Source organism: Musa acuminata, chromosome BXJ3-3, assembly GCF_036884655.1.
Source record: "Musa acuminata AAA Group cultivar baxijiao chromosome BXJ3-3, Cavendish_Baxijiao_AAA, whole genome shotgun sequence".
NCBI lineage: Eukaryota > Viridiplantae > Streptophyta > Magnoliopsida > Zingiberales > Musaceae > Musa > Musa acuminata.
This window is the reverse complement of record NC_088351.1, coordinates 4,106,489-4,126,046: the sequence shown is the minus strand read 5'-3', so window position 1 is coordinate 4,126,046 and position 19,558 is coordinate 4,106,489. Positions and strand designations below refer to the sequence as shown.

The window sequence follows — 19,558 nt, the reverse complement described above, 5'->3', positions numbered from 1 at the left end:
ACGTCATCCGTGTCCTCCCGTCCCGATTGATGACTCGACTCCACTCGGACCTCACCCGTCCTGTTTCAAATTGGTTGCCCGCTTTCCAAACCCCTTCAAAAACCCTAACCCCTTCAAATCCGCTCCCTTTCTCCACCACCGAAGAACTCCATTTGATCCTCCTCAGGGACCGAGAGCGCATGGAGGGTGTTCGGACCCTCTCCATCTCCGACCTTCTACACTTCTCGCGTCCTCTTTCGGGCGCCGCCTCCCTCGGCTCCGCTTTCTCCCCCCCTTCCGCGCCAAAAAGACCCAGGCCTGACGGCCCCGACGAGAACCCCATCGAACCTCCTTTCGTCTCCTCTGTTCAAAACCCTGACCCTGGAATCTTCTCGCCCCTGGGTCACCCCGTGCTCCTCATCGGCACCATCGACCTGTTTCCGGAGGATTCTGACCGATCTCTTGGCTGCCTGAACCATTGTCTCTCGTTCTCCGATGGCTCTTTGAGAATCTGTTGCTACGTTTTGGACTTCGAACTCAAGATCATCGGCCGGAAAGTCCAAGTTTTGGCGTGGAACTTCCTCCCATTTAAGCACGCAAGCGGCGGTGTTCTTGAGGTGATTCAGTGGAGCCTCGCGGAAGTTGAGACGGCATCGGATTGCGACCCCTCACTGTCGATTCCTTTGGGCTGCTCGTTGCAAGAAACCGACTTGAAGGCTCGTGGTCGTGCCTTTGGCATTCTGAGAGCGGTCAGCCCCATCTTCCGTGTGCCTTGCGTGAAAGGAAATGAGGATAGTCAGAAGAATTCCAGTGGAATCCTCATGGATAGCGGGAATTCAATAGGTTTCTTTGCCGAGATGCTTACCTGTGGCTGTGATCGTTGTGGTGGTTCTCGTTTTCTAGAGCGTGGCCCTCACCCTCACGAAGACAATAACAGTCATTCTTTCACCAATTCAGTGTTTATTTATTTCATCAAACCTACATATCTATGGCGCCCAGTGCTCTTTAGGCTGATCGGGAAGGCAATTATGGTTTCGAGGTTGAAGAGGAAATTGGTCTTTGTTGGAGGTAAGGAATCATATCTGACGTTTGTGTCAACAGCGCTAACTATGGTGTCCTTGAGTCAGCTTCCTACAGTGAGTCCGGTGAAGACTGACGAAGGCATGTATAATGGAGTTGTTACTGGAATTTACATGAATGGCATGGTGGTTGAATTGGACGATAAAGTCTGGCTTTTGATTACTGATTCAGTGGTTGCTCCACAACATTCTTTGAGGGTTGGCGCTATTGTATGTTGTCAACTCATCAACTGATTGCTTTAGGCAGACAGTTCCGAAGTTCAAGTTCTCTTTTCTTTTCCTTTTCCAACAACATTCTTGAGTATTCAATTTTTATTCAGATTTTGTTCAATAGTTAAGTTCAAGTTCTTTTTTTTCTTTTCCTTTTCCAACAGCATTCTCGAGTATTCATTTTTTATTCAGATATTGTTCAATAGTCATTGCATTTCTACTTGAGTTATCATGCTCTTTGGTTTTCATTTGAGTTTGTTCCAGACAGTCCTTCTCTTATCTCCTGTGATTTTGTTTTCCATATCACTTATAGTTCTATAGTTTCTTATGTAAAATCTGCTCTCTTGCGTAAAACCTAGTTAATTCTGCACATGATTGTTCTCTTTTTGACAATTTCACAAAGCTCACGTATATATATTATTATTGATTGTCATAGTTTCTTGTTTTTTATCATTTACACTTGCTGGATGTCTTGGCCTTCTGTAGGTTTCTGTTATGAATTATCATTTGGTTCATGTTAATTATTCTTGGCTGAAGACCTTCCTGCTTGGGACATGCCTCAGAACATACATTAGCATCAAATCCTTCTCCATTGCTGACATCAGGTAAGGCATATTGACTAATGTTGTCCTACCTTTGTCCTTTATGATCTACTGTACTACTGTTGTCCATTTTTCCTTATGTAGGTATCACTTTAAATACGAGTCCAACAGCCTACTGGAGAAGTTCATCGAATCTCTACTCTTTTCTGCTAAATTTTGGTAGGTGCAATTGAGATGAAGATGCTTCAGCTATCATTTTACTGACAAATTTCTAATCTACCTGTTGTGCTGAAACATTTCAAGTGACACATCTTTCTTGTTGGCTGCCAGGGTGTTACTTTTGGTCTCTTGCTTTGAGAAAAAATTTGCTGGGATATTTTCTCACAAGGATATTTTGGGCTCAGAGAAAGTAAGTTTCTTTCTTTGATAGTCTCTTTTACAATTGGTTTAAGATTGAAATTTATTATCTACAATATTGTCGTAGTTGATGGTTTATGTGTTCAAGTTGTCACCAGAAAGGAGTTGTACAAACTTATGCAGCTAGATGTTTGCCTCCAAGTGCCTTCCAAGTACAGGTAAGTTTGACTAGTTATTATCTGTTTAATGGTCTACGGAACAGATCCAACTTATATCTATTTCAAGCTTTTTTGTGGGATGTGCTGTCTGACTGCCCTGGCTCAAATTACAGAATCTTACATGGGCTTGGCCCTTTTGCTTGAGTAAGACTTTTCTTTCCACCATTTTTCTGGGTCATGGAATCCATTAATTTCTTGGGTTGTTTCAGGCATCATAAATTGGAATTTTAACACAAGGTCTGTTCCAATCTGTGTGAAAATATGCCCATCTTCCTCACAGCAGATTAACTTGAGCTATGTTTGGCTCGGGTCTCTTACCATTGTTGGCTCCATTTAGAGCAACATACCTAATGTAACACATGCAAAAAACTTCTCTGTTTTTTGGGATAAGGTTGCATATGTGGACTCTCCTTAGATCTCACATTGATGTGAGCCTCATGCACTGGTACCTAATGTATAGTGTATTTTTTTGCCATTTAGAAAATACACTATAAACCTTCTTGTTTTCATCCTCACCTTCCTTCTCTGTGTGCCCTCATAGGTTAGGTTTCATTTAACGTTGACAACATAATCCACTTAATCAAGTCCTTGCTCATGGGTACTTGTCATGCTTTAAAGGGATGCATAGTTTGATGTTTCTTGCAGCTTGGGTTGTTTATGAATTTCTGCAAACATGGCCAATGCAATTTCAGAAGCGATTTGAACTTCTCGTTCCTTAAATTGGTATGAATTGTTACACAGAAATCAACTCTGCTAATTGTTCTGTAACTCAGTCATTATTTGCTGTTTGAATTTTTTTTTTCAGGTAATACCAATATCTAATCTTACTAGGTGGTGCGAAGAAATGTGGGTTTCAATGCCATCAGAGAGACATGATGATGATGAAATAGTTGAGATGAACCAATATTTAGACCATTTCCTTCCCAGAGGAACTTTATATGAACACATGATTAGAAGAATTATTTCAAGTGATGATTTAGGCTTTGTTTTAATGGGAGTATTCAAGGTTAGTGATATTAATCACGTATTTGCAGTAAATCTCTGTTTTTATTATATTGGCTTGTGTGGTTGTGGATTGGCAGCTATAAGAAATTTGTTTGTTGAGATTGATTCTGTGATAGTTGTTAAAAGATACTAAGTCTGCAATCAATCTATTGATTAGGTAATGAGAGATTCTAAATTGACTTTAGTTGCAAATGACAAAAAATCAGTAACAAAGTATAGCAATGTTCACCAAAAACATTTAGGGGTCTCCAATCTGGAAAATTTTTGTTAATTATAAAAATGCCACTCACATATAATTTGTTAGAGTAATCATTAGTGGCTAGACCATCTGGAAAACATATTTGAACTGCTTAATTTTAAAACTGATCACTGCTTAAGATGGTGTTATTGGATTTATTCTATCCATGATTATGTCCTATTATCCTTTCATATGTGTTCCTTTTATTTGCTTTCTTTTTTTTTGGGCAAAGGTTAAGTGAAATAAAATTCTTTTTAATTTTATGCTGATATCCTTCTGATGCCTTTCTTATTCAAGTTGCCTAGCATGTCATCCAATTGATCATGATATAGACTTTTGCAGGATTTAAGTTTACACAGATCATACCAGGATCTTATGATCGTTAACACCTCAATGAAAGATTTTGTGGTTTGTGATGGAGCGCTAGTCACTTGCATATCATCAAAATTGCAAATGTACTTGTACCTGTTTTACATTTTCTCTAAAGTGGTTGTCTCTTCTTTTCATTGGATTGGGGTTCTAGTTTTTACTGGTACCCCATATTTATAGTTCTAATATGTGGAAATTGGTTTAATTATTTTTTTGTTTATGTTGTTCTTTGTTATCGGGGCATGTACTCCGTTAATGACATTGTTCAATGAGATCTGAATTTTCTGCGACAATAAGTCTGATATATTGTTTTTGATAATATGTTCTTTTTGTTAGTCAAATACCAATATCTTGTTACCTTATTTTGTCATATTGTTAATACGCAAGTAGTGTAATCTGAGTACTTATATAATGATCATTTTCCATTTTCAGATTTCTCAATGTTCTGGGAGGTTGCAATTGACTGATGCAACAGGAAGCATTGATGTTGTCGTGCCAGATTTACCAGTAGATGTTGATTTTCAGACCATCTATGAGGTGAAAGATTGCAGTTCTTTCTTAATATATTTCTAGATCTTTGTTAACTTGTACTATAATTGCGTTTGATAAATTAATGCAATCTAGTTCCCTGTTTCCTGTTTCACTTGGATATTTCTAATTTGTGTAGTGTGTAAGACCATCTTAAACAAGAATTCGTTAATTTATTGATTATAAAAAAAGAATCAACATTTGCTGGATTGAGATTTTATGGGAGAGGAACAGAAGGTGCTTTTGCTGGATGATCTACCATTCACTTGAATTAGGTAATTATCAACAATAGAGAGGAGGTATTCAGAAAGCTCTACAGTGATTGATAATTGAAATGTTCAATTTCTGAGATAGGATATCAATAAAAATATATTTAATAAGGAAAACAAATCAAGAGGGAGCCCTTTTAGTGCAATAGACTGACGAGGATGGGCAAAGTAACTCACAACTACATTTTCCCTTTTTTATTTCATACTTGTAAATCCAAACAGTATTTAATTCTTTCTTTTGGCAGCATATTGTGTTCTCATGATTTTGGTGATACTATTGTTTCTAATGAGCTGTGAGATGTTTATCGGCGTGCCTGTCTACTTATGTTATCATAATGTTTCTTGTTATCTAGGTCAAAGATTATAAACTTGTTATGGAAGGTTCACCACACCAAGTAGATCATCTGCAGTGTCATTTTGATGGATCACTCTCATGCAGGGCTATATTTCAGCATTTCTCTCATAAGGAAAAATCTCAACTTGCAGTTTATGTTCACTTCTATGTCAGGGACATAACCTGGACTAGTTTTCCTCATCAAATTCCTTCTTACATGGACAAGAATCACGTCAATTGCAGTAATGATGACATGTTTCATCTGTTTCTTGTTACTCACAAATTTCCTGTCCATCAGAGTGTATGTCTCATGATCATCGGAACACCGAAAATTATTCTCTTATTACCATGTTTCATGTAATTAGTTTATTTCATTAATTGCCTAGTTTATTTGCTGTTGCAGCTTCAAGATGATCTCAGTTTTTCAAACAGCTCTGGTTTGTTTGCTGAGGCTTTGATATTGCCTTATAATTTGATACCTATTGAGACATATGAACATGGTGAACTTACAGAAGTTTTCCTCAACAATCAAAATAAACTATCTGATTGTACTGGTCAGCTGAAAGACTCAATTGAAGGATGGTCTAAACAGTCTAAACTTATTCAAGCATCAAATATTGTCCAACATTCTGATTCAGTGAATGTTTCAAGAGAGTTCGAGAGGTCTTGCCACCTTTGTTGTTCACTCACATTTAGAAGTAACAACTGTAAATGGTCTCAGTTACCAGTTTATCTATATAATGCTAATGGGATTATAATGAAGGACATATTTCATAATCAGAGTGATTCGAGGGTATTGCTAGAATTTGGATCTAACAACTTTAGCAAGTATCAGGTATCGTTTTCTATGATTCTGTTTTCCTCGACAAAAAGAGTAGGGGATATTTTTTGCTTTTTAGTTTCTTTAAGTGGTGACCTGATTTTTCAATCTGCATGCTAGATGATTCGTGTAGGTTCATATTATCTTCTGAAGTGCTCCAAGAAAAATTTGCACTGCAAATCAAAAGGCTGTGAACATATGATACGTGGAAAAGCTATTCTGATCTCTGAGACAAGCCTCTGGAGTCTTTCATTTTTGTTTGGTGAGGATAAACATCAGAGGAAATCATCTGGAGATGACTGTTCTCGTGCTTCTTCAGTAAAAAATATTGAAGATGGTCCAAACAAATTTTGTCAGCATGAGCAAATGTTCCTGCAGTTCATTGATCAAACACGTCAACTTTCAGATGTTTATTTGCATATATCTACTGAAGCAATGACGCAGTTGGAAGAATTAGAGCCATCACAACAGGGTTTAAATAATCTCCTTCCTTCTCTAGATGAAATTAAAAGTGTGTCATCATGCATCCAAAACATGATGTCTGAGGTTGCTATGCCTGCTGGAATTATTAATCAACTGAACAACGAGTTGCCACAAGGAACTCAAATATCATTAAATGGAAATGTTGAGAACTTTTTTATTTATGACTGCAGACCTAGATCTTGTGTGAGCTCTAGTTGTGTGGCAAATTGTAACCAGTGGAGTACATGCAAAGTTTGTATTTATGTAACTGATGATTACAATATGGTAATTCCCCTTTGCATGTTCTTATCCTTGTTGTGTCTACTATTTATTTGTTTTCTTTTAAACCTTTGCCTATAGGTGCGAGTTCGTGGTAGCTTAAGCAGATATGCTTATCCTATTGGATTGGGACCCGGAGCAAATGTGACCTTTCACAGAGTCCTTTTGATGCAGTATGCCTCATCATGATTTATGGTGTTTATTAGTCATTATAAATTATTGTTTCACATGGTGTTTATCTTGGTAGATTCCTTAATGTTCTTCATGCTAATATAGAGAAAGTTTTGAATGTTTAATACTGCTGCTTTATCAACATCTTGCTAAGTTGGAATTTTCCTGTTGCTTTTAGTTTCTTAAATCATCTGATATCATGTTACATAGTAAAGGTCTTGCTAATTTGTCTGTGATATGTGACCGATGCATGAAATTGTAGGACTATAATATACCCTAATTAGCTGTAGATCTGCATTTCTATGTTGTGGCTTTCAATTATGCTCATAATATTGGGTTCTTGTTCTGAATTTACTGGATTTGGATACTATGAAGTAATCTTAACTCTTAAGTCGTTATTCAGAAGGCACAATGCCATGTTGGAAGGGAACACATTGTCTTAATATGAGAGAAGCATATTCCTTTTTAATCATTGTTTTTTTGTAGGTTTTGCTTGTTTCCAATTGCTGATCATCAACTTATTAAAAGTGTTCCAAATCTATATCTCATCACTATTATATCATATAATTAAAACTTCTTTCTGCAGTATAATAAAAACATGATTATCTACTGTTGTCTGGAAAATTATAATTATTCTGTGCATGAAGAGCCTTGTCAGGAGATTACTGTTGGAAAAGCTAAATGATGGAAAAGTGAATCCATTCACAAATAGTTGGGGATAGGGAACTCTTGCTGTCATTTTATTTTCCTCTCTTCTCAATTTATTTTTATCCTTGTTTATTGGATTTTACATTTAGATGCTATGAACACAAGGAAAATAGATAAGTTTTTGGGACAAGTAGAGAGTTCTTTTATAATGTTTTTGTACATTCATTGTTCTCTATGGATGAAGAAGTTTATAAAGTCAAACATAGTACAATAAAAGAATGAAATGTATTGGTGATGTATTTTGGAATCCAAGGTAGCATCTACTGTGTAGTTTTTTCAAGACCTAGATGGTGAGGGAGTTAAAATAGAGCAAAGAGCACACATTTTTCTTTGGGTTTAGGACTAGTCTGCCCATTGAATAACAGCGAGAAAAGTGTTTATTGATGAAGTATAAAAAGTATAAAAGTATAGAAAGATCTATTGATAACTTACAATTTAAAGATGTGTTCAGGACTTTTTTATTCTTCTATTGGTGAGACTTCATTTGGTGCATTAAGTAAAATTTGTGATACTGATATAGATTACCATCATTTCTGTTTTAGCTTAGGATTCAACCTTGCTGAATTAGCAGTGATATGTTTTCTCCAGATCATATATTGACTTAAATTTCTGATCCTTTTCATATTTTGTATGAAGAATGCAATTAACTCTTGCTCTATAAAACTCCAGCACTTCCAGCAGATGGCATGAGTTGATGTTAACCCCAGTGTCTTTTATTGTGGTTAACTCGGTAAAGGAACTTGATAATCAACAAACTGACAGAAGTCCAATACAAGAATCCAGATGGAATATTCAGTGTGAGGAAATATTAGATACGATTTCATTAGTTTCAATCTCACAGATGCTGAAGTGTATGAACAGTAAGCCAATCCGGCTACGTTGCAGGGTAAGAAAATCTTAGTTTTACTTCATTACAATTTGGTTATATATATATATATATATATATATATATATTTCTAGGATTCATGCATATTTTGTTTGAATTTATTCACACATTTGGTTCTATTTTTTTGGTGCATTCTCCACACTATTAACTTTTCTTTTCTCCCCTTGTCTTTTCCTGGTTGGTTGTTGTTTTTTTCTATGTTTCGTTATTCTTTCCCCTGCTTGGAGGGAGGGCAGGTCGTGACTATTGTTATCTTAGTGCTGGAGAATCAAACACATGGATCTGTTGAGCTGCGATGTGGAAGATTTTTCAAGATGCGAGCAGCAAGTATCCCACTAGCTGGATTTTTATTAGGTGAGCCATTTATCCAGTTATTTTCTTATGACTTATTTTTGGTTATCATGCATGTCTAACTACATATTGGAATGGTTATGCATTCACATAGATAGGTTTCTGTATTTGTTGTTCACTGAAGACAATCTTTATAATGATTTATGGGGATTGACAAATTCAATGCCAAGATTAATGTTCTGATGTCCACTTTCCTGATTGCTTCTGATAGAAATTGGACTAATAGATTTTGCTTGCAAATTAGGATGGATTTAAATGTATAAGTCAATGGGGCTTTTTGTAAACTATGCCATTGACTTAGTAAAGATGTAGGCTTTATAATTCTTAGGCTATTACATGTACAAACTTCACAGGGATCAAGTTAGAAGCACTAAATAATAACTGAGAAGATGAGCTACTAGTGACATACTCTTGACTCTGGATGTGGTATGAAATAGCTTATATTATTGTACTGAGTATATTTTTATTTATGTAGATGATGGATCGTCTTTGTGTTGTTGCTGGGCTGACAATGGTCGAGCTGAGGCACTGCTTAGGCTACATGAAACAACTCGAAAGTCTTTCTTGACTAGCAGCAAGATATTGAAAACGGCTGGAAATCAGGACTTTCAACATGCTATTGGTTACCATCTTCATAAGATGCTAAAAAAGCATCATAAAATTGTCATTAGGAACCATGGAGCAACATCTGACTTGTCCTGTGAAGATTTAACATTTTCTGTTGACTCGCATAAAGTTTTCAGTAATGCAGACGAGAGACTTCTGAGGTCCATCGTCCTCAATGCATGTCATGCATCAACTCTTGTAGGTTCTTTCCTCTTCCCTCTTAATCTTGTCAGCAAGTGTGGAATGTTCTAATTATATTTTAGCCAAATGATGTATTTTCTGTTAGTAACTTTCTATTGTTATGCTATGCTGTCAGGCAAGATCCCAGAACTACACATTCTTGCTGATAGATTGCGCTTTTTATATGTTTTCTATGTTATAGCCTGTCAGCTATTATTCTTCGTTCTATGCTGATAGTTTGCACTTTTATCAGGAAGTACTGAACACATCAAGGAGTGCTTAGTTCTATTATTCTTCCATAGTATGATTGTGATTGGCATTCTTGTCTCTGTTGATGAACATGACATTTATTATTTAACAGTACATCTTTCTATAATCTATCTTCAGCACAAAATAATGATTGTTCAGCTGCTGTGGGTGTTTTTCCAGCTCACTTTAACATCCTTTCCACATTCTCTGTTTTCTTTTCTTGACTTGGCTGCCTGAGATTGTAAATCTGTGTTTTTTACCTTTAATCAGAGGATTTAAATTAATGTGGAATTTTAATTATCTGTTTCTTTTATCTTACAGTCTTTTTAGAACTTGGTTTAATTGAAATGTGTAACTAGTTTGTTGTAGCACTGAGTGCAAATTGCAAAAATGACCTTTACACTAATTTTCTATTTTGGCAGAATGTTGCTGGCAATTCAGTGGACTCAACTGCTTTATTCTGTGGCAATTTATTCTGCGGTAACAAAGAGTTTCTCGAATATCATCAAAAACTTCAGTCAATGCCACATTTGTGGGTTGGAGAAGTTGGCCATGTAGATTCAGTGAAAGAGGTTAGAAGCATATCCAATATTCTATGCACTGGCTAGCATCAATTTCACTATATCTGGAGTTGTTGGTGGTCCATGGTAAAGTGGATTTGATAGCTGATTGAAGGATACAGAAACATCCAGAAAGTTGGCCTTCTGGTTCTTGGAGAGGCAGCTCACATATGGGATTTTTCTTGCTTCGAAACCACCAGCCACAAACATTGAGGTGTGCCAAACCCAAAGATCAGTAGGTTTGGAGATTTGTTGCAAGGTTGTAGATCACCTCCATCATGCTGCTACAGAGTTAGCAAGACAATCTTGGACAAGCTTTTGACCATATTCCTCGCCTTCTATCTCTAGCCATTTCTCAACTTCTAGGAATACTGGGCACAAATCCGGTAATAAATTTGGTTTTCATGTTCAGAATATGTCAGTAGGTTAAGAAAAGGCAGTTGAAAATGAACTGGGGATACTATGGAGGAGGTTTAGTTGACATTCTTCTACTTTTTTGCAATGCTAGCTATGTATTTGCCTAGATAGCTTCTTATATTATCAATCAGTTTTTCATTTTGTTGTAGCAAAATTATAATGCCACCTGGAAATTCTTTTGTATTGTCTTCTAAAAGATGTTTATTCTAAGCAATTATCAAATCGTTTACCACAGTGGTTTAAATAGGTGTCCGGGTGCTCGCCTAGGCACTTCGGTGAGGCGAGGTGAGGCTTGAGTGCCTCAAAGCTTGACTAAGTGGTGCCCTTTAGTGAAGCGTCGCCTGGGCACTTGCCTGCTGAGTGTCTTGGGCAAGCGTCCAATTGAAACAAAGCAACCGAACCAAACAATCAAGTTTGGTTCGGTTGAACAATAGCTTAGTTGGTTCGATTAATCCATGGGCCGCCTTGGGCGAGCGACCGATGGAAACAAAACAATCGAACCAGACAATCAAGTCTGGTTCGGTTGAATAATAGCTTAGTTGGTTCAATTAGTGTTGTTAAACTTGCACACTCAAGCCCCTCGCGACCTCCTCCTCCCCCTCGACCCAAAGCTATAAACCCTACTTCATGCGCAGTCGCTGACTTTGTCGTCAACGGACGGGTTTGAAGGTCTACCTTTCGTGCATAGTTCCCTTCACCATCGTTGCTTCCATGTGCAACTCCTTCCACTATTGAGGGAGAGGACCAAAGCTTCCTCCACCATCGACAGATACATCCGAAGCTTCTTCCACCCACGACATCGTCGTCCACAGCTTTCGTCGTCCGCTGCCACCATCCGAAGCTTTCTCCGTTGTTGCTGCTGTTGTCCATAGCTTCCTCCGTCGTCGCTACTGTCGTATGCAACTTCCTCTGTCGTCGTTGCTATTGTCAAAAACTTCCTCCGTCGCTATTGCTACCATATGTAGTTTCTTCCATCGTCATTGTTGTCGTCCCAATTGTTGCCCTCTCTTTCCCCATTTTCCATCGTCGGTAACTCTTTTCTCTCTTTTAATTATTATTAACAGTATATTAAATACTATTAATAGTAGATCAGTAGTATTATATACTTTTTATATTTTTATATTTCAGGGTGTCTCGCTTCGCTCGAGTGTTTTGGTGCATAACGCTTTTTAAATCACTAGTTTATCATCTTCAATATATTTGCATTCGGGGAACTTTTCAACTAACATATTAGTTTTCCTTGTGCTTTTTACTTCATGTTTAGCTTTTTGTCTGCAGGTTTGTACTCTGTTGTAAATTTGTATCTCAAAAAGACATCATTTTAAATGATATTGTGAATTCATGGTTTAGTGCATGCAACAGGTATGTCACGACGCACTCTTTGATGTTGAGATTTGAGTGAGTGACGGACACTAAATTTAGCTACTTACCTGTGTATAAGAACAGAAAAGCCAGTGAATGATATGGAAGAAACTGTGTTAAGGCTGTAAACAAGAGGCGCATTGGGTGTTCGTATTTTATTTTTGCTGCCAATAAAGTGTTTAAATTTCAGATTTGGAATAAAATATGCTGAATCCGTCCAAGAAGTGGAAGCAGAAAAGAGCTGCACCATAATAGGTGCCACCTTTTTAGAAAATAATAGTCTGAATGTAGTATTATAATGTCTGAGAAAGCTCTACATTTTCTCATTGAATATACAAGAGTCAGGAACAGACATTTATTTCTGTTTTCATTTACATTTTTGTGCTTAAAGTGCACTTGTTGTCATTAAATGTGCCCTTCAAGCATGCAACACAAAATTGCTACATGTTACAAAATAACTTATTGAACTGATACAGTACCGATTTGTATTCCATATTGAATAAAATATAAAGAATATAAAAACTTGTATTTGATTTGTTATTTGGTAGCTTTGTTGGTAACATTGTGACATGGACATGAGAGACTGTGTAGTCTGCTTTCCAATTGATTCTTGGGTTCCGGAGGATACTTCTTAGCAGAGATATCAACCTGTCCAAACCTGTGGACATGGCTATATGGTTCCAAAGATTGCATCAAGAACAGGTATACTGAGTGATGCTGAGGTTACTGTTCGACATTGATATGTGGCTTTCGTTCTCTATCCTCTCCATTAAAGAACAAACAGGATGAATAATTCTCACTATTTTCCCTGTCATTCTACAGGCTTCATAAGGATGCTGAGATCATTTGAGTTTGTTTCTTCTTGCATATCACAAAGCTTTACTGTAGCCAGTGGAGGAAGAAGTGATGGATCACAATCAACAGTGAGGGATGACAAAAGAGGAACAAGTTTGTTGCAGATGGCGTCTTGTTCTTGGGGTGTTGGATTCCATCTCTCACTGCAGATGGTTCCTCCATTTCCCTTTTGTACTCGGTACTGTCTTGGACTTCTCTCTAATTCTTGCAGATGAATGTTTTCGATCAGTTTCGAAGCCGAAAACTTATGGTGGTGCCAAAGAATTCAAACACTAGTACAGATTCAGACCTGAATGTTTCCAGGTTTCGGAGTGATATGCCATTAGAACACTCGGATCTCATCTCCGATTGTATTCCTTGTCCCAGTGTCTACTGACACCTAATTCAATTCCCAGCTTATTAACTATGTGATGCGGGAAGCAGTTGGCACGTCCTGACTTCTGAAACAAAGGAAGCAATCTTGATCTGGTGTTGCTTCATTACTTCCCTTTGTGTCCAGTCCATTTGAGACTGATGTTTTATCTTCATTTTGGAACATCTTAAATGTTATCTGAACCTGTTCTTCTGTTGCTAATACTGCCACTCCTATTGATTTCTAACATGTAAAAGCTCAAACCCATAGTTGAGCACAACTCTTAATATACAAGTGATCTGCAGACCTCGATGCTTAATATAGAAGTGTTTTGACTTCTGATGCATGAATTTTGAGCCAAAAACTGAGAAGTGAAACAATATTCCTATTACAAGTTCAGTTCTCCATCTTCCTACTGTATTTACCTGTTTGAACCATTGGAGATGAACAGTTGAGCCCTTTGTACATTCTGTCATCACCTGAAGAGGAAATAATTCAGCAATGTCCATTTTGATACTGTGTCTTTTCTGAGGTAATGAACAATAAAATGAATAATTAAGCATCAATAACATTTTCCATAAAGGGTACTTAAAAGAATATTTTACTAGAAATTATAAATAAAACCATTAAAAAAAGTTTACTAGAAACTATAAATAAAATCAATGATGATAAAAGATTCACATAATCAACCCAATTAGGATACTATTATTTATTTCTCATGTCTATGTTACTTGCTAACCTTTAATGCCTTCTCCCAATAATGTTAGATAATGCCATCCTATTTAATACCACAGGTTACAGATTGTAATCACATACAGTAGCAAAGCTCTTAATGGAGACACTGCTCATTTAGATTCCATAGATCAAAACCCTTCATCTGCTTTGGCAACATTGACATAGTAAGACATGGAGCTGCTGCACTCACCACCCATCTCCAGCACGCCACTCTCTTGCCCATACTCCTCTTCCATCTCCTCCTTCGCCACCCTCTCCATCTCCATCACTCCCGAGGAGGGCTTCTGCGGCTGCACGAGCACCGGCATCTCGAAGTAGCCTGGTGAGGACACCGCTGGCGTCGGCGGCGGCAGGCCGACCGGGGGCAGCTTCGAGAGGAGGGCGTCGAGGCTGCTCATCGACGGCGTGACGACCCTCATCTGCGGGGTGAAATGGTCGTAGAACTCCACCGGCGGGAAGGCGGGCCAGTTCTGAGGGAGTGTGCAGGCTTCGATCCTCATCGGGCACGCCGACGACGACGGGTGCGGTAGGAGGACGCCGGGTATACTTTCTAGGTAGTCGAACTTCTTGCGTAGTAGAATGACCAAGCTCAAGTCCTCCATCACCTTCATCCAATTGCCATGGGAAGGTAAGCAACAGACGCCAAGTCAATGTGACCATGTGATAATTGGCATGCACTATCTATGGGTATGTTCTATTTGTGTTGTTGAATCAGATGAGAGCAGCATCATCATCAGACAAGAAATCTTAATCATCTGTGTAGAGAGAGAGAGAGAGACCTTGTTGACGGAACCCAACTGTACAACGCCTTCCCTGACAGCAACCAGAGCAATGGTCTGCATTAATGGTGGGAGGCAACTCAAGTCAGTCTGCAGCTTGGATGAAAGGATGATGGAACTTGCAGTAACGACAGCAGTAAAGGGTATTTATGCTACCTCGATGCCAGATTGGAACTGAGCCTCCCAAGTCCTCGGTTGCTGGTGCAACAAAGCATTCCCTCATTTCCACAAACACATCAACAAGTATAGTAATACAAGAGATAGCTTCGCAGAACTAAGCTGGTGCAAAAGAGCTCGCAAGCAAAGAAAGACGCACTTACGGAATCAGCAGGGTTGTTCCATGTCGACAGCAAAACCATCTTATGATCTTGGGGTTCCTTAAACACCCATTTATGGCTGTGATCTGCTGCAACTTTTCCGATCAAGCTGCCAAAAGTATTCTCAGCATCAAACAGAGGGAAAAAAGAGAGGAGTCATCAGAGTCATCTTCTTCCTGCTCACCCTTCCCCGTAGTTGTAGATCTCATGGGACATCTTGAAGAAGAGCTCAGGTTGGAGACCTTTCAGCTGGCACTCTTCTTCCGTCATGGCTTGCTCACAGCTGGAGGCAGCAAAGTTGCAGAACCCATCCTCCCATGCAAGTATCCTAGAGAGAGAGAGAGAGGATTCAAGAGCGTGTTCAGGTGTGTGGAGAAATCCAAACAAAGTACATGTACCAGTTCCTCCTGTTTCCTCTACTTCTGTCATAGACCCCTCCATGAAGATCCCACCTGCCACAACAAAGATCAAGAACGAAGTTAGAAACTTACTGCAAAAGATGGAATTTATCCGTGATGCATGTGTTGCTCCTTTTTGATTACTTGGGTGGTGGGTAGTTCCTTGGCAAGATCCTCCAGAACACAGCATAGATCCACTGGGAGCTCTTGTGGTTGCACAAGCTTCTCAGGGTGTGTTGCAGGAGGTGGGTGACTGCTAAAGGATTGAGTTGTTCCTCCATTAAAAGGCCTATGATCACTAACCAGATCTCCACACCATCCTCTCTATCTTGCTATCTATAATCTACCTACCAGTGCTAGCTATAGCCAAATATATACCTCTCTCTCTCTCTCTCTCTCTCTCTCTCTTTCTCTCTTTCTCTCTCTCACATTCATGAGCTAGATTTCACCAGTATCATCTCTACAGCTCCACATCCCTGCTTGCTATGGTCTCCTCGCCTATCCCCACCCAACCACAACTTTCAAAGCTGTTCATCATTAGACTTTCTTCCTGGCCACATCATATATAATTGAGTCTGAGCAAAAACCAGACCTACTTTTCCGAACCAGAAATGAGGTCATTCTACACCACAACTTGAGGAACTTTTGCATCTCACTTGAATCCTCTCTCTCTCTCTCTCTCACACACACACATCAGGGAACTCTCACTTTTCAGAAAAGGACTTGTGAGAAGTCATATTATTCCATACGCAATGAACATCCAAGAATGACAACTACTCATCGATCAACCGTCTAGCTTTGCAGATATGTATGTGATTCCGGTGGTACATGTGAGTACGTACATATGCGAGGAGTTTTGTGTAAGTAGGACAGATTACTGGCCAATTAATGCATGTGTTGCACTGATGGCGGACATATCTAATCCTATCCGTTTCCTACGCCACTGGTAGATAGCACCGCAAGTTTAGAAGGAAGCCATCACATGGGCTGCACTCCTTTCCGACTTGGGCCATTGCCGATGAGATAAGGAGGTGAATGAGTTCTTTCTCCAGTGAATGCCACCATTTGCTCATCTGAGACTTCACCGACTTCTTCCTGTAGAAATTGTTACAAGGGTCTGCGCATGCAATTGCTTCGTCCAGTGGCTACGTACTCCAGAGAACTTTCAGCAAGCATTAGGTCTGGTTGAGAGTTCAGTCTCTCATGTCCACGACGATACATGTGTATGCAGTACATCTCCTTGGCATGGATGACATGTCAAAGCAGAAAGCAAGCATCAAAGCTAGTTTTCTGCCCTGTACTTTTTGGCCTACCTGGGAAAGCTCAGTGTGGGTGAGTAAAGGAGGAGAGAAGAAAGATACCTGTGAGCCATTGGAAATGGAGCAGTGTCCCTTGTCCCCTGGGATTGCATGATGACCAAAGAGTGATTTCAGAGACATCATCTCTGCAGCTTTCGTATCTCCTTTACCCTCTCCTCTGACAGGGAAAGCAAAGCCAGCAAGTCCCGGGCCTCTTTGACCCGCACCATCATCACACGTAACCTAAAGTCTAATCCCCATCATGCCATCGCCTCGATACTTACATGGAACTCAATGAAGGGTGCCATGGTACATATCCCCAAGAGCTAGTCAATGAGTGCCCTCCAAAGCACAGCCAGCTTTGTCCATGACAAGGACTGCTGTGCACTGCCTTTCTTTCTTAATAATTTTCTTCTGTCCTCTTTCTTTGATGGAGAGAGAAAGATAAAACATATGGATTTGTTGATTATGGTACAAAGAGTGGTAAAAGTTTCCAGTATGGATCTAATGTTAAGATCAGATGGACCATCTTCTTTATACTCTGCAAGAAATGGAGAGGTTGGTAGAGATGTGGGAGGAAGGAATGGCAGAGGAGTCTGGCCAATATATCACCGGTGGTCTCTCTCTCTCTCCCTCTCTCTCTCTCTTCATATACAACACTGTTCTCTTGGCCATCCCATAACCTTCAGGAATCAATCTACATAAATCATCACATTGCAAGATTTCATAGAGAAGCCTGTGAAGCAAAATTTCCAGACAAGGGATTCCCACCCAAAGGCAGGGAAACCTGAGTTTTAGTATCTTCTGCCCCTTACATCTTGAGGAACATAGGTAGAGTTGTCTGTCTTAGATGGCAAACTCATGTAACGCTGATGTCAAAGAACCTTGATTACAGTGCCAACTGTGTCTCTAAGTGTCTGTCACTTGTCTTGATATTTGCATCACACTTTGCACTAATAGCATTCAAAACTCTACATTCAAATCTCAGTGCATGCATGCATGCAATAAATCATCAGCAAGACATGCACAGATTCAAGTGGTTAGATGTATATTTCATGCATGGGTGACTTACTGTTGCAGACTGATCCAAATTTTGGACAGTGCATTATTAAGTGTTTGGGAGACTATCATACAAGAAATGTGATAGGGTTACATTGCTAATTTTATCCAAATGCAGATGGAGCACCAGCAGTCCTCCACTTTCTCTATCGTCTGTGGACATACCTTTAGTCACTTGTCCCTCTCATTCCTCCACATTCTGGTATGGGTCAAAGTTCTGCAGGAGTTCTGTGCTCTGAGACACCCACTATTTAATGCTGTCCAAGAATGGAGGAACTCAGTGGAAGGATTTGAGGTGTTCAAATGCATGTGTAGACTAATTTTACACTGTGGTAAAGCATTTAGAGGATGGAATCAGAAGGGTGAATAAGTTTCGGTCAATGCTGCTTCAAGCCACTGCTGCCAATTCCAACTTGTACACCGGTCACAGTCTTGGCCTCTAAAAGCTCCATGTACTCCCTCGATGAAAAGATAGTGTCACCCTTTCCCTGTCTTCTTGGCTCCTCATACAGGAGATAATATATCTTCCTATTGAAGTACAGAATCTTCATTTGGAGATCATTATTATGCCTTGACAACTCAGTATTGCTCTCATCCATGACAAAACCCTAGGTTGCAGATCATAATGCAGGCTGAGAGAGTAGGGTCCTGTGCATGGACAATCTAGGCTGACCTGGAGTCTGAGGAGTATTGCTGGTGCTGATAACAAGCTAACTATGCTGTACACTGTTTCTCTTTTGCCATGCCAGGCTCCTCTGAACTTTGATGGAGCCCTGGTTGTATCCTTCTCCCAATCAAATGCATGCCTTGAAGAAAAGTAAAAAAAGAGGGAACAAAGGTGAGAAAGTGGTTGATGCTTGTGTTGGATAATTGACATAGCACTGATCAATGGCTGCAGTGTCATTGGATCCCATGGTGATGGTTACAACTCCAACCATCCTAAGCATTGATCTGAGGCTCCATTCTTGGATGCATGCCCAAAGTGGAACATAGTCAAATCTTAGGAACTTCATTGTTCCCAGTAGATTTGATCTACAGTCGTTTGTCGATTAGACTAATCATGATTTTGGTTTTAGATGGTTATCATTGTATGGGTAATAAGGAGCAAGCCTTTTCCATGATTACATCTTCTTTTTTCTTTTTTCTCTAGGCACTGAAAGGGACTTGCACATCATCACAAGGATGGAATAAGCATCTCTGTTTGGTTGTAGGACATGTTATCAGCATCATGGTACACATCACTTCACCATGACACTGGAGCTTCCACCTTTACTCATTGTTGTGTCTAAAGATTGTGCAGCTTAGGTGGGATTTAGTGATTGACTAAGCAGAGATAGTCTTAAGACTGATTATATTCATATGATATGCATTATTGCCATACTTCATGAGTTGTGGATTCTTTTCATAAGTTTTTTTTTTTTTTTTAATAAATTTTACTAAGCGTAATCGAAAAGTACATCATTGCGAACTAAAAAAAATCTAGTTTCGAAGGTTAGTTTCGGATCGAGAAAATGACATGATTTGATTGTACGAGTATACTTATCGACCAATTAATAATATTATTCTCCTCCTTAAAAACACGAAAG

The 19,558-nt window shown here is 39.1% G+C and overlaps 2 protein-coding genes across 3 annotated transcripts; one reads left to right on the top strand and one right to left on the bottom strand.

Moving 5' to 3' along the window:
* Nucleotides 1-79: 79 nt before the first annotated feature.
* Nucleotides 80-13,858, top strand: LOC135633129 (CST complex subunit CTC1-like). Its single transcript, XM_065142242.1, has 16 exons — nt 80-1,268; nt 1,755-1,873; nt 1,955-2,029; nt 2,141-2,219; nt 2,326-2,385; nt 3,031-3,108; nt 3,191-3,391; nt 4,430-4,534; nt 5,148-5,429; nt 5,532-5,963; nt 6,069-6,695; nt 6,771-6,862; nt 8,238-8,454; nt 8,691-8,808; nt 9,281-9,609; nt 10,263-13,858. The coding sequence occupies exons 1-16, from the start codon at nt 180-182 to the stop codon at nt 10,446-10,448; spliced, it is 4,089 nt and encodes a 1,362-aa protein (XP_064998314.1). The 5' UTR covers nt 80-179; the 3' UTR covers nt 10,449-13,858.
* Nucleotides 13,859-14,068: 210 nt separating this feature from the next.
* LOC135633230 (protein RICE SALT SENSITIVE 3-like) lies at nt 14,069-16,199 on the bottom strand. 2 transcript variants are annotated; one of them, XM_065142444.1, is made up of 7 exons: nt 15,760-16,199; nt 15,616-15,669; nt 15,402-15,545; nt 15,217-15,326; nt 15,057-15,098; nt 14,901-14,957; nt 14,069-14,726 (listed from the first exon to the last, which is right to left on the bottom strand). In XM_065142444.1, the coding sequence occupies exons 1-7, from the start codon at nt 15,894-15,896 to the stop codon at nt 14,308-14,310; spliced, it is 963 nt and encodes a 320-aa protein (XP_064998516.1). In that variant the 5' UTR covers nt 15,897-16,199; the 3' UTR covers nt 14,069-14,307. The 2 variants fall into 2 exon arrangements, with proteins under 2 accessions (XP_064998516.1, XP_064998515.1); XM_065142443.1 differs by having other exon boundaries at nt 15,221-15,326; nt 15,760-16,197.
* Nucleotides 16,200-19,558: the final 3,359 nt, after the last annotated feature.